The sequence below is a fragment of the Terrapene carolina genome, unplaced genomic scaffold (genome assembly GCF_002925995.2).
Source record: "Terrapene carolina triunguis isolate 2854851 unplaced genomic scaffold, T_m_triunguis-2.0 Scaffold42, whole genome shotgun sequence".
NCBI classification, from domain to species: domain Eukaryota; kingdom Metazoa; phylum Chordata; order Testudines; family Emydidae; genus Terrapene; species Terrapene triunguis.
This window is the reverse complement of record NW_020664393.1, coordinates 58,245,527-58,260,686: the sequence shown is the minus strand read 5'-3', so window position 1 is coordinate 58,260,686 and position 15,160 is coordinate 58,245,527. Positions and strand designations below refer to the sequence as shown.

The window sequence follows — 15,160 nt, the reverse complement described above, 5'->3', positions numbered from 1 at the left end:
CTTTCACTACAGCAGGAGCTCCTTTAGTTAATCTAAAAAGCACCTAGTCTAAGAAATCTTAGTCTTTACTCACCAATGGCAAAATGTAATAATTCTAGTCCAAGATTCTACACAGGTGCAAAAAAACTCACCTAATTGAACAAGGTAATAGACGGTTAGTAAAAGCTGCATTTCCTCTGAAATAGGCTGTATTGTAGAGGCACCGTACTGTTCATAAGCCCTAGATATGGACTGTGAATTTCTGTAACAGGTGTACAAAAGAGGGCTGACTATAATGTCATTAAGGTTCCCACAAAGATAAGGGAAGTTCCCATGACCTGTAATATAAACAATATTTGCACTTGTCAGATAAACTTAATTTAATAATTCACTATGCCGCCATCAAACAGGTCACTAACACTTTAAATGGTAACAGCTCGAATAATATTTCAGCGCTCAGGGGAGTCAGCGAGAGAGATTAAAAGCAGTAGGTGAAGCCATGTGTAACACCCTGGCTTCATGTGTTGTGTCCCCATAATGATTAGTTCTATTCTAGATAGCTGCTATACTGTGATCCGCACCGCAGAAGCCAAGTGCCTTGCAGGAGCACATTAAGCAATGTAAATAACATCGGCCACGTGTGCTGTGGTTCATTCTCTCATCCTCTTCCAAGGGGAACAACTGTGTGTGGAGTGGTTTGTTTTGGTCAGGTTTTCTGTTTGGTTGGATTTTGCTGGGGGAGGGGTTGTTGGTTTTTTTTGTACATGCTGTTTTGTGTTTAGTTAGAGAAGGCCAGTCAAAGTGCACCTTGCACTTGGAGCGGACGGTGGTGAGGTTTGTGATGGTCCTTAGTTCCTGTGGGAGTTCATTCCACAGTCTCAAACCAGCCTCCAACGAAGCTCTATCACCTGCACAGATGAACTTTACCCTAGCTCCCCTATACCAGATGAGCAGAGAAGTCGACCATGGTCTTCATCCCAGAGCTTTAGGTGATCTTCTAGATATGCTGGGCACAAGCCACTGAGCACCTTAAATATAAGGACTGAGAACGTTCCACATAGAGAATAAGAAATTAAGGGTATTACCAGCTAATAGAGGTAGCTCAAGTGGCAGAAGCCTGTATTTTAGAGGCTGAAAGTCCTAGGTTCAATCCCTACTCTGGGGAGCAAAGCTGTTACAAAGTGAAGTCCCATATACAGAACAGAACTGTTGATTTCAGATGCTCAGAAGGAGCTTCCCCTGAGAGAAGAAGAGTATTGCACATTGACTTAGTGCTTGTCTACACAGTGCATTGGTGTGCAACACACTAGTGTGCACTTACTGTGCGGACCCTTGCGCACACTCAGTGTTCCTTAGTGTGTGCTGACGTAGTCCCATTTCAAACAGTACTGCATCAATGCACACTAGGGAACTTTCAGTGTGTGCCAGCAGGGTCCACATGGAGTTAGTGTGTGACACACTGGTGTGCACTAGATTTTACATCCCAGCTGGTGTGTACTAACTCTAAAGCTATGTCTACACAGCAATTAAACACCTGCGGCTGGCCCATGTCAGTTGGCTCTAGCTACAGGACTGTTTAACTGCAATGTAAACATTCAGGCTCCGGCTGGAGCCCAAACTCTGGGACCCCACGAGGGGGTAAGAGCCCGGGTTCCAGCCCAAGCCTGAATATCTACACAGCAATTTTTAGTCCCGGAGCACAAGCCCCACGAGCCCAAGTCAGCTGACCTGAGCCAGCCATGACCATGCCATGAGTCTTTTATTCCAGTATCAGAGGGGTAGCCGTGTTAGTCTGCATCTGTAAAAAGCAACAGAGGGTCCTGTGGCACCTTTAAGACTAATAGAAGTATTGGAGCATAAGCTTTCGTGGGTGAATGCAACCACGCACCAGCAACCACGCACCGCACCATAACAACTCTAACTCAGGAACCAACCCATGCAACAAACCTCGATGCCAACTCTGCCCACATATCTACACCAGCAACACCATCACAGCACCTAACCAGATCAGCTACAACATCACCGGCTCATTCACCTGCACGTCCACCAATGTTATATATGCCATCATGTGCCAGCAATGCCCCTCTGCTATGTACATTGGCCAAACTGGACAGTCACTACGCAAGAGGATAAATGGACACAAGTCAGATATCAGGAATGGCAATATACAAAAACCTGTAGGAGAACACTTCAACCTCCCTGGCCACACAATAGCAGATGTAAAGGTAGCCATCTTACAGCAAAAAAACTTCAGGACCAGACTTCAAAGAGAAACTGCTGAGCTCCAGTTCATTTGCAAATTTGACACCATCAGATCAGGATTAAACAAAGACTGTGAATGGCTATCCAACTACAGAAGCAGTTTCTCCTCCCTTGGTGTTCACACCTCAACTGCTAGCAGAGCACCTCACCCTCCCTGATTGAACTAACCTCGTTATCTCCATACTGATTTATACCTGCCTCTGGAAATTTCCATTACTTGCGTCTGATGAAGTGGGCATTCACCCACGAAAGCTTATGCTCCAATACTTCTGTTAGTCTTAAAGGTGCCACAGGACCCTCTGTTGCTTTTATTCCAGTGTAGATGTACCCTAGGTGTATCATGGCTGCTCCCCAAAGAAGATAATACCCTACTACTTAGCCAGCATTTTACATGAATAGACTGTGCAAGCTTTACATCTGTCCCTCACAATACACCAAAGCTGCAATGCTTTCTAATACTCCCCCATCCCAACCCAAACAAAGACTACAGGTGTTCCTAAAATACCTGATAGAATTGTGATGTAGATAATGTCTACTTTAGTCTAGACTGAGATGTAAACACGGAGTACCCATCACAAATTTAAATCTACAAAGGCCAATGCATTAATTTATGGCCTTACACTCCTTAATTGTTGACCAATCTTGTTCCTATTGCATTAAATGGGAATTAAGCATTTGATTTGCATGGGAGCAGGATTACAACCTTAAGCTTTTTGGACCTTTGCTTTTTGTTTTAGGTTTTTTTGGGGAGTGGGTTGATTGGTTGGGTTTTGGGGTTATTTCTTATAATTATCAAGTTAATTAGTTAATGTTTGCACATGTAAAATGCTATATAAGTTTGCTCTCAGAATACATTAAATTACCTTTAAGCCTGTGTCCAGTGTGTTTAAAGTTTCTTCCCTAAATTATAAAAGCAGGCCAATATCTTTGCATGTCTCTTACACACACGGATAGTTTTTTTTACCTTTAAATATAACTGGTTTTGCTTTACATATTTTCAGCAAGTTATCAGGAACAGAAACTGGTTCTCCAGAGGCCACCATTGGAGAAGAGACTGGTCCCACCAGAGTAGAATGTGTCAAACATGATAGTCCTCCCACATCTAAGAATTAATTCATAATGTTAATACAATCAAGTAATAATCATATTGATGCAAATAAATTCAGAATGTTGTTTTCCTTGATGAAGAGTATTAAACACCAACCAGCATGTGCATTCAAGATCAATGTTCCATTCTTTTTACAATTACAAAACAAATGACTCATGAAATGCTAATAAAGCCTGTATTTATTACGTTGGGTTCCTTGGAGTAATAATTACATTTCCAAGCCCTTGAGTATCACACATGTCTAAACATTGTAAAATGAGCATAAAAAACAACATGCCGGCATGAGTTCAATAATATGGGCAGGCGTGGCTTTATCAACAGCAAACATGTATGATCTGCATTTTTCCACTATAGTAACATATTCAGGTGTTCTGATTCCAAGGGAATGTTCTTGCTATAAATACCTAGAGAGGGAAATTAAAAATCACCAAAATGTATCATTTTTTTCAATATCCCATTTTTGATAGCAGTCATACTCCAAACAACAGGAGATAAAAAGACTATTTTAAGGAAAGCTAGTAGATTACAAGACTGATTTCAAAGCAGTTAGATGCTGAGGCACTTTTCAGAATCATCTGAGGCACCTAGATGGATCTTTAGGCTCCTAAATACCATGTGAAATCTCACCCTTCACTCATTATCTTTTAGACAAAACAATTCAACTAACTTACCATTTTTATTTCTATTTGGAGTCTGCAGGTTGGGCTGCAAGTTCCAAGTTTCAGTCGATGATGGCGACTCTGGAGACCATCCTTTGTGGCGCTTTTTAGGAGGCCCTGAATTTGTTAAAGTGCCTGGGTAATATTAATACATCAGAAAATTATTAATATGCAAAATGGACGAATATTTTTAATTTGTTAAATCACATGCATGACAGTCCGACATGATTTTTGATAGACCAGCCTTGTATACACATTAATTATTATACTAGTTTGCATCAAACATGCACACAGACTCACTAGTCTGTATATGACCTTTATTTTACTGTACTACATTACACCTTAATAATTTCAACTCTCCAGGGCAGGGACGTGTGATTCATGGTAGCACAGTTCATCTATTTTACAGCACTGTGAGTTCTGGGAAAACGATACTAGTATAGCATTGATTAATATGTTCTTACCCTGGAAGCCAAGAACATATATGTTTTATTCCTTGTATGTCCAGATACAAGACTCAAAATAAGCAGATTTAGCAATTAGGAGACATTGGATAAAATTTGCCAAAGTGCATTCAGGGACTTAGGAGCTTTTGAAAACATTACCCACCATCATTATTTTTGCCACCCCATACTGGTTATCAGCTCTATTCCTCTAATATTCAAGGTTGGCAGCTGGAGAGACTCAGCAGCTGGCTCCGGCACCTTTGTTTGTACTACCAAACACCATGCTGAGCCACATTTCTGCTGAAGTTACTGGTCTTTGATTTCTTGTGTTTTCCTGTGCATTTCTGCAAATTTCCAGGATGGTGAACTTGCACGGTTACCAATGGGTATTTCTGACCAGTGGATGTTAAGGGTTTTCTAGGTTTTGCTCAGAATCTTGCAAGACTTAGCTCTTAGTCTCACCATACCTTAATATGCAAAGGTACCAGCACATCTATTCGCACTGTCAAGGCTATCTTGACAACAGAATGGTTATTTCCATGTATACTTGAAAACCTGAGTTTGAGTCTTATAGACTAAAAAAAAGGTTATGACATTTTCTTTGTAAAAGATACCATACAAAAATAAACTACAATGTATGTGCAGAACTAGCATGCCTTCAGATCTGGAATAAAGTTATTCGCTTGAAGATTCATCATAGAGCTAGTATCTATTAAAAAGATAGCCTTTTGTCCTTTATATTTTCCCCACGTGAGGGCAATATATGGCCATTTGTTCTACTTTCAATTACTTATCTTTCCAGCATAATCCACAGCAGAAGGCACAATTTCAAGAAGAGCAAATCAATATAATGTATTTATTTTTTGCAAATCCCCAAATCCTGCCAGGTCTCACATGGGTTATGTAATTAACTGACATCTGATGGTTTTCTTTGTGAAATGAGAAGGTGAGATCAGTCCATTTTCTAATAAGCAAGTGCCCATCCACTTAGAGAGGCAAAGTGGTCAAGGACGGAGTGGGCTTGGAAACTGAACTGGGATGAGGCATGCTGGCAGTGCAATTCAGTGAAGATTACCTAAAATTAACCTCAAATCTGATATGGCTATTAAGAATTTTCCTGCCCAAACAGCAGCTCCATGGTGCTTGCGCAGAAAAGTTTGGCAATCACAGATCAGACAGAACCATGCTGGACAACCATTTAAAAACAATATTGTTCCTGGTGCAGTCCAAAGAATAATGTGAACAGTGTCTTAAAATCTGGAGCTAGATGTCTAAGTGGAATGATCTTTCCCAATGTGGACTGCATCCTTTGATAAGTAGCTTCGGACTGGTCAGAATAAAGCTTTCCTGGATCATTGAATTGATGTATAAAACCTGATCTGGAGTGACTATAAGAAACTGACACAGACAAATCCTTCCAAGAGTCAGGACGCCGAGTAAAGGCTGCTTTCTTTTCAAACTAAAATAAGAGTAAAATGAAGTAAAAATAATAAATTACTGTTCTGACTTCTACGGAAGCCATGTCAGAAAATACATAAAACACACCTTGAAAGTTAATAAGGAACAAGAGATTTTATTAACACAATGACTCTTAGGGGAATATTCTGATCCAGAAACAGAGGAATTTATGCCAAATAGGATACTCCAATTTCCCCTCACGTAACCAAATCAGAATATACTATTTAGATTGTTTAAACACAAAGTTCAAAGGTACCTAAGACTGATGGTCTTGTCAGAGCTGGCAGGTTATTTTTCACCAGCTGTTGTTTGGGAGAATCTTTGCCATTGTAAACAGTTGAACCTAACGCTGCTGTTGATGGGAGATGATCAGATATTGTGCCTGCCACAAAAAAAGAAGCTATTTTAAATAAATGATTAGAGAGGCAGATCCTCAGATGGTGTAATGAACTGATCAATTGGTCGCGGATTTCAATGGAGCTATGACAATTTACATCAGCTGAGGATCCCCTCATAGTGTTTACAGCACTGAACACAGTGGGCCCAGTTTGGATCTCATATCAGTTTTACAATAGTGTAACTCCACTGACTTCACTGGAGTTACTTGGGGTTTATATGTGGATAAGGCCCCAATCCTGCAATCAGATCCACACATTCAGCCCATCAGCATGAAGACACCTGCTTCCATGGGAAGCTCACTGCAGGAATGGGCCTTAAAAGAATCACGCATTGTATCAATACAAATAAACTCAAGCAAAATTTTGAGTTTACATTTTTTTCCCAAACATCTTTTTTATTTATCAGGAGTTGACAGTGTCATATTAATAAATAGGTAGATTTTACTAACCCTAACTCTGTTTATAATTACTTTTACTTTTTCTACATTCATCTTTTGAAAATATACACACATCAGTGATGTCCTAGGGGGATTAATGCTTTGTTCTCAATAGACACCAGGTTTCCAAATCTTAACTGTTTAATATATTTGGAGTTTAGGCTCCTCTCTGATAGAGAGAACAAAAATGTCAATGGAGTTACTGCAGTTCTCAAAATACAAATACCCATCACACTCACAAGACACTGGACAGCTGATTTCATTAGGAGGAAATCCAGAGAGATCATTTCACCTTTCATCAGTAAACACCTACCTATTCACCCCAGGAAATGGAAAAGCAAACCTTCAGAAAGTAAATATTTTTAACCATAGAAGATATGGTTATTTTTTTTTAAATATGAAAAACTTGACCTTAATATGTCTGAAATATAAAAAATAAACCAATGCCTTTGCTAGCAAAAGAAAAAACCAGAAGCTTTTAACCTAACTTCCATGTAACCTCTGAAATAAAGAGGATTCCCACTCATATCATAAAATGGATCAGAGGAACAAACTGAAATAAACAAACAGATTTCCAAAGCATTTGTGGCTAGATAAGCAACAGCTGCAAAATGGTAAAGTCCACTTTCACCACCTTACAACAGATGGATCTCAAAGATTTGGCTTGTCCTAGCTATGAAGAAGATTACTGACTCCAGAAGAGAAACATTTTCTGACCATTAAGCTATTTGTCAACTCTTCATCAATAACTTTGAAAAACCACTTGTAATGAAAAAGCCATCAAAGAACCATTAACTTTCTTTTTTCAGAGCTATGACATTATTATACCAGTTACTTGATTTAGTTAACCCAAACATTTTATTCATTTTGTGCTGTGTTTCCATTTATACACACACACACACACACACACACAAACACACACACAAATATTTAGTAACCCAAAGGGTTTCTCTTCTCCAAGTTACCTGTTTGTTGAGTCCCAGCCGGAGCATTTGGGTTTGGTGCTGGAACAAGCTCACTTGTGGTGATTAGCGGGGGACCAGAACTCTCTGGAGGTTGGAACAAAGTGCTTGAACAAGGACCAGATGAAGCCTGTCGGCCTCTGAACTCTAAGAAAACAAGACCCTTCCACTGAGAAGCAATACAAAAGCTTTATCTTTGCAAATTTAAATTGCGAATTTAGAACATGAACTAATTTGATTCAGTTGCTATGATATTTGGAAAGCGGGCACTAACGGTTTGTCAAACATGCCATCTTTTTATTAGACAATTGCTTTCTACAGCTGCTCTTTAGTAATCACCTAGCTTTAAAGACTCCTTCTTTTATCTGTCTATCTCAGGCTTTTCTCAGAGGCCAATCTCTGTGCTATCTAAGCTCTGCAGACGAGAACCAGAGCTCCAACAAGACAGCTTCATTATCTCACCTGCCCCTTTCCAGCAGATTACAGATCCTTTGGTAAGAGCTCCTTGTGCATTCCTGACCAGATAATACTTTAAGTGTTTCTGTTTCTTGGGCTGAGTGGTCAGTTTAAGATTGATGTGATTTGAAAATTCAGTAAAGTAGCAGAAGCCCTTCTTGCCACAGCCAACACAATTGCCAGAGAAACCTGATAAAATAAACAATACAAAAGATCTGGTAAGATAGGTGACGGTAATATGTAGACACATCACTTCCCTTGGGATGGTGAGCATTTGTTGTAAATAATTCATCTGATACAAACATTTTCTTACTAAAAAAATTATGTCAAAACCTCCAAATTGCACTTGGCCATCAGGTTTCCTAAATTAAGCTTCACAGTTAGTAAATACATACCTTGTTTTCATTGTCTATGGTTATATTTTTCATTTCAGACCACTTTCAAAAAATTCCAGATACCTTCATACCCAGGTCATAGAAATGGAAACGGGCTTTTTAGGCTTGGTCTACACTACACAGCTTTTAGCGACACGGCTGTGTCGCTAAAAGTCAGGCAGTGTAAACGCTGTTTGTCAGCACTTTTGCCAACAAAATACTTCTACCCCCTAAGAGCAGGGTTCGTGTTGTCAACAGGAGAGCACTCCCGCCGACAATGAGCCGTTTACACTGCCACTTCCCGTGGCAAAACTTTTGTCTTTCACAGGGGCTTTTTTAAGCACCTGTGATGACAAAAGTTTTGTCATTCAATTGGCAGTGTAGACAAAGCCTTAGACTATTAAGGCCCTGACTAGAAAGTACTTAAGCATGTGTTTAAATCTATCCCTATGCAAGACAGCACTGAGCAAGCGCTTAACTTTAAACGTGTACTTAAGCACATTTTTAAAGTGCTTTCCTTATTAGGGTTGCTCTCCTGAGTCGGGGCCTTCAGAAGGAAGTATAGCAAATCCCTCGTGGGTTGCTGACTTAAGACAGCCTTCCCAAATTCAGGGGCTAGTCTGCGTGAGCAATCTGCAGTATCACAGGATTTGTTTTAAAAACTATTATTTATCTGTATGATACCACGGTGCTTGGGGCTAAATGGAGCATGAAGGAGACACGCTCCCTGCTTGTGCCAAAGAGTTCACGGCCTGCTGGGATAGCTGCTCCACACACGGAACTCCCAGGGACTTTGTGCCATTCACTTAAATGGGAATTCCTCACACTGAGAGACTGTAGGATTGAGCCCCAAGGAGCAGGTTTTGTGCTCTATTTGTTATTTAAATATATAACAGCACTCCTTTGGGGGCAGATTGACACTGATAGGTTAATTTGTACTGTGGTCTGGGATAGCCTTATTTTTCTTGCTATTTTGTTATGTATTTACATAGGAATTGTCATAATGGATCAGACCAGCACTCCACATAGGCTAGTACCCTGTGAAAGAAATGGGCGGTTATGGAATAACCGGTTCCTATGGACATTTCTTTCTACTCCCTCATCAGTTAATATATGGCTTAAGCCCTGAAGAATCAAAGTTTTCCTTTCCTTTCCTTTAATCCTATCTAATGCACATGTGGATGTGTCATCATCCGCATAAAGGTCTAATCCATTTTCGAATCCTAGGATCTTTGCCAGGAAAATCATGGGAAAACTCTCATATGAAGATTGAGAAGAAACTCTCATATGAAGACTGAAAAGATTGAGATTGTTTACCTTAGAAAGGAGACAAACAGGAAAGGATGTGATAAATGGACAAAGAATAAGGAATGGTCTAGAGAAGGTAGATCATGAGCTTCTGTTTCCTGTCTAATATTACAAGGAAAAGGGGACATTCAGTGAAATTGAAAGATGGCAAATTAAAAACCAGTACAAGGAAATTCTTTTTCATTAAATGGGTGATTAAACTGTGGACCTCATTAATACAGGATGCCACTGAGGCTAAGAATTTAGCAAGATTCAAAAAAGTGGCTGGACATTTATATAGATAACAAGAATATTCAGAATGATCATAGTTAATGCTAACACATTTTGGAAAGGATATTAAACCTCATACTTCAAGGCTTAAGCCCAAACCTAACTATCAGGGTTAGGAAGACACCTAATGTAGGGAGCAGATTATTCCACATCTTTCTAATATGAGGTTGAGTGCATCTTCCTCTCAAACATCTGGTACTGGCCACTGTTGGAGACAGGATATTGAACTACATGGAGCCCAGGTCTGATTTAGTATTGAAATTTTCATGGTCCAGTATATTGCTGCAATGAGTTCCACAGATTAATTACTCATATGTTAAAACTATTTTCTTTTATCAGTTTTAAATTAGTTACTCTTCAATTTCACTGAATGTCCTTGTTTTGTGGGTTATAAGAGAGTAAATAAGAATGGTTTTACTTTCCACCATTTGTTATTTTGAATCCTTCTATCATTTCCTTCTTATTCACTTCTCCTCTAAATTGAAGAGTCACAATCTTGCTAAATTCTCTCTACACTGAAGTTTTTTGATGCCAATAATCATTTTCTTAGACCACTTCTGAACTCCTTCAGTTTCTGATTTATTTATGTTGAGGTAGGTGCCCATATCTGAACCCATTATTCCAGGTAAGGATGTACCATCAATTTATATAGCAGCATTATAATATTTTCATTATTATTTTCTACCCCAGTCTTTATACATCTCCACATTTTTTATTTTTATTTTTTTTTGCTTTTTGGCCACTGCTGCCCACTGAGCAGGGGCCTTCAGAGCTATCCACAAGTCAGCCCATATCTTTCTTATTCACCCATCCTGTCTGTTAAGAGGTTCAGGGAGGAGTTTAAGACATAACCCCTCCCCCAGCCCCCTGTGGAGTGGCACAGCACTGCACCAACTCTACTTACAAGGCTACAATTTTGCCTGATCCTGAACCCACTGGAGTCAATAGCAAAACTCTCCTTGGCTTCAGTGGATGCAAGACGAGGCTTCCTATTCAATAGGTGATAATAGGGAAGCTTATGTTAATATTTTAAGTCACATCTTTCACACAAATTAAGTTTTCAAATTAACTGTCAATATTTTTGTTTTACTGAGATAAGGTAAACTAAAAGCACAGCCACTGAAATATAATGCTCTATAAACACTTGTTCAGGAGAATACCAGGAAAAGTATTGTTCGCTCTGCTTACAAATCTGATTACTCTCCCCATTAGCCTCGTAACGGCTCAGCAGAATGTATTAAAGGCCAAAATTCATCCTCTGTTGGTCTGGTATCTAAGAGTACTAGATCTTTTTGCTGGGTATATGTTGGAGCTAAAGTGTATTGAAATATGACTGTTACATCTCAGGTTCTGGTATATAGGTTAGTAAAGGTCACTATGACTTATAACACTAGGACAAATTAGCACTCTGCATAAGCCTCCATATTAAACCAGGTATCACAAAACCATCTGTCTAACATCACACAAACATCAACAGTAACAGGACAAAACCTTCAGTTACTTCAGTAATTAAAGGCAACAGTAAAAGGAACCAAAAATAAAACCAATGTGATTAAAGCTGTACAGTGTTACGTGTGTTCTAACCAGATTCAGAGTTCATGAAAACTGGAGAATGAAATCCCCTGTTCATCCACAGAACACAGAAACCGTGGCCAGCAGCAGTGAACTTTTCCCTACACTGACACCTACCCAGATTTTTTTTAAGCCTGACCATAGAGGGGACCATTTCCTATTGCAAGACAGTGTTGTCTGTGCATGTTCTAGCCTTTATCTATTTGCTGAGACCGACTGCCAGGCTGCCAAAACTGGTGACAGAAACAGCTGTCCAGTGAGAAGCAGGTCATGGAGCACAAAATCTTTTCATGTGCACCACAGAACGGTCACTTGGATCAGTTACCATGATACAGTGCCTGCTCTGTGGTAAACTTGAAAAGAGTTCGTGCTCCATGACCAGCTTCCTACTAAGCTTCCTAAATCACTCACTTAGATCAGTGACCACAAGCTGGACCAGACTCAAACTAGCAGAGACTGCACTGAAAGGTTCCATAGCCCCTTACGGACCCCCTGAGCAATCTCATTTAGCCATGTGAGATCAATTAGGAAACCTAATGTTCACTTAGGGCTCATCTACACTTAAAATGCTTCAGCAGCACTGCTGTAGTGCTTCAGTGTAGAGACTACCTATGCCTGCAGGAGCGATTCTCCCATCAGCATAAGTAACCCACCTTCCCAAGAGGCAGTAGCTAGGTCAATGGAAGAATTCCTTTGTCAACCTAGCGCTGTCTACACCACAGGCTAGGTTGGTATAACTAGGTCTCTCAGGAGTGTGGATTTCTCACAGGGATTTATTGGAACACTGCAAGTACCAACTCCAGCACAAGCAGGCAGGACTGAACTTCCTGCTAACCCATAGGTCAGATCAACAACATAACAATGTACAACACAACACCTTAACACTCTGATAAAGATATAGCACCATATACTGGATGAGTTGCTGTCTACAATAACCATTACAACTTTCCCCCCTCTAGTTAAATAAGAGTTTAAAAACAGTAACTGCTAGGAACCCAGGTAGTCTGCCATCCATGCAGGTTTCTGTGTTGGTCTGCCCACTAGAGGCCTATATTCAGTCACTGACATCTCATTCATAGTTGGATGTAGATTATCAGTAACTGCAGGGTTCATGTCCTCTATCTGTTGTACACAGACTGTCTGCTGAAGACAGCATGTGCTGAGGTCCCAAGAACATCCCAGCAATTCCTCCTCCACAACTGGCCTCCCATTATGACCCACAGGAGCCTGCTAGGTTCCTGTTCTGCATCCTTCTGGGATAATTGTTGGGTATCCTCAGTGTTTGCCTTCCCCTTTCTTTCAATGAATGTGTGCACCAGTTTTTGATGCACTACAGAATGGCAAGGTCTTACTTTCTGTATCAGTAAGGATAAGCTGTTTAGTTTCTTAATCACTGTGTAACATCCCCTCCAAAAAGGAGTACTTTGGGGATTTTTTCCAGACTGTTTTTTCCAGTTGCATAGCTATACCTTTTCTCCTTCTTGGATGGGCACAATTTTCTTTTTTTCTGGCATCTTGTATCTGACATGCTCGCTTCCAACTCATCTGTTCCTCCATCTTCTGGAATGCTGTCCTCAGGTCACTGATATACGGCTCCACCACATCACCCACCTGCATAAGAGCAGGGGGTCTTGCCAGTTCTTGAAGCCTGAACATCAAGTCGCAAGGAAGCATGAGTGTGCAGAGTCCAAAAATAACCTCATAGGAGAGTAATGGATAGGTGAGTGTACGCTTGTGTTCTATGCAATGATGACAAAAGGTGACTTAGTATCCCAGTCTCGTTGGTCTTCGCTGACAAACTGCCAGTGGTGCACTCTCTTCACACTCCCATTACTTGCAGGGTAGGCAACTCCAGCTCTCACCTTGGTCATCTGGAGTTGTCAGAAAACCTCCTGTAACAACCATGATTCAAATTCCTTCTCCTGATCACTGCAGATGCAGTTTGGTGGGCCAAACTGCAACACTACATGTTTCATCAATTCATCTGTAACTGTCTCAGTCCTTTTATCCTTCAGTGGTCATGCCACAGCATACTTTGAGAAGGTGTCAGACACTATCAGCAAATATCGATTTCCAGCTGGTGTTTCTGACAGAGGGCCTTTCCAAGTCAGTCTGTATGAACACCTAGAACTTGCCGGGTTGGTGTGCTCCTAATTCTGTCTCTTCTTTGCCAGCGCTTTCCTTTCCTGACAGGTAAGATGGGAAAGTACCCAGTCCTTAACATCTGCAGCCACGCCCAGCCAAAATATCTGTCAGATAAACAGCTGTGTCTTTTCATACCCCAGATGATCTAGTATCGTTCTCTGTAAGCTTGCTAGCAAAATAATCCTGTTACCATCAAACATTAACAAGTTGGTAGCTGGATCCACGGATTCCTGAACTGTGTAGATTTCCCCAGTCTCCTTCAGTAGATAAAATGGTTACTTACCTATAGTAACTTTTATTCTTTGAGATGCATTGTGCACATATACATTCAACTGAATATACGTTCCACTGCAGGCATAACGTGCGCCCAGTACACTTGAGTCAGAGACTTTTGCTAGTGGTACCACTAGGCGGCACATGCACTCCAGCTCTCCTGGTGTGCTGAGCCAGGACCATAAAAGGGCGTGTCTGCCACCTCCCTCTCCATTCCTTCATGCTACTTGTGAAATTATCGTCCGAAGTAGCAGAGAAGATGGGGCAGTCATTGAATATATATGTGCACAACAGATCTCAAAAAACAAAAGTTACTTTAGGTAAGTAGACCATTTTTCTTCTTGAAGTGATTGTGAACATATATATTCCATTGCAGGTGACTCCGTAGCAGCTCACTTACCGATGGGGGGACTTTGGATTATCTGAATAGAGACTGCAATTCCTACTTGCCCAATCTGCCATCGTCCCAAGAGGCCTAAGTGATGGCATAATGTCTGCAAAAGATATGTACAGATGACCATGGTTTTTGATGGTAGACATAAATGTCTCTTAGGCCCAATGAATCACACAGGGCTCCAGCACATTTAGGTGCAGAGACACCTCCTACAGTGACTACAGATCTTGCGCACAACGTCAACCAAGGTGGACCCCCCAGCCTTTGGTAGACACATCTGTAACCAGAGTCAAAGCTGGCTCAGGAGATAGAAAAGGCAGCTCTTTCCACACATTGTGAGGGTCCAGCCACCAGTCCAGGGTTTCAAGCACTCGTGCAGCTACATAAACGAGCACGTCCAGAGGATGCTTAGTCAGAAGATCAACCAAATGAAGCAAGGCCCATAGACAATGAAGGTGAAGTCTGGCATGCAGAGTTACATATGCGTACAAGGCCATGTGGCCCAGTAGTTGTAGACAGGAATGCACTGCTGTAACGGTATTGGATTTTAGGCCTTCAGAGAAAGTGGACTGAAACCTGACCACCAGAAGACAGGCCATCACAGTTATGGCATCGAGGTCTGCTCCTATGAATGTTATACACTCTATCAGCTGCAACTT

At 40.8% G+C, this 15,160-nt stretch overlaps 1 protein-coding gene across 1 annotated transcript in view; it reads right to left on the bottom strand.

Moving 5' to 3' along the window:
* The window catches only part of GREB1 (growth regulating estrogen receptor binding 1), an 80,502-nt gene that overhangs the window by 50,489 nt on the left and 14,853 nt on the right, over positions 1-15,160 (bottom strand). Inside the window, exons 4-9 of the mRNA XM_024192595.1 lie at positions 8,172-8,354; positions 7,713-7,856; positions 6,169-6,294; positions 4,021-4,143; positions 3,206-3,343; positions 132-317 (exon numbers count right to left, since the gene is read on the bottom strand). Coding sequence (XP_024048363.1) covers positions 132-317; positions 3,206-3,343; positions 4,021-4,143; positions 6,169-6,294; positions 7,713-7,856; positions 8,172-8,354 — 900 coding nt within the window. The remainder of the gene's footprint in view (positions 1-131; positions 318-3,205; positions 3,344-4,020; positions 4,144-6,168; positions 6,295-7,712; positions 7,857-8,171; positions 8,355-15,160) is intronic.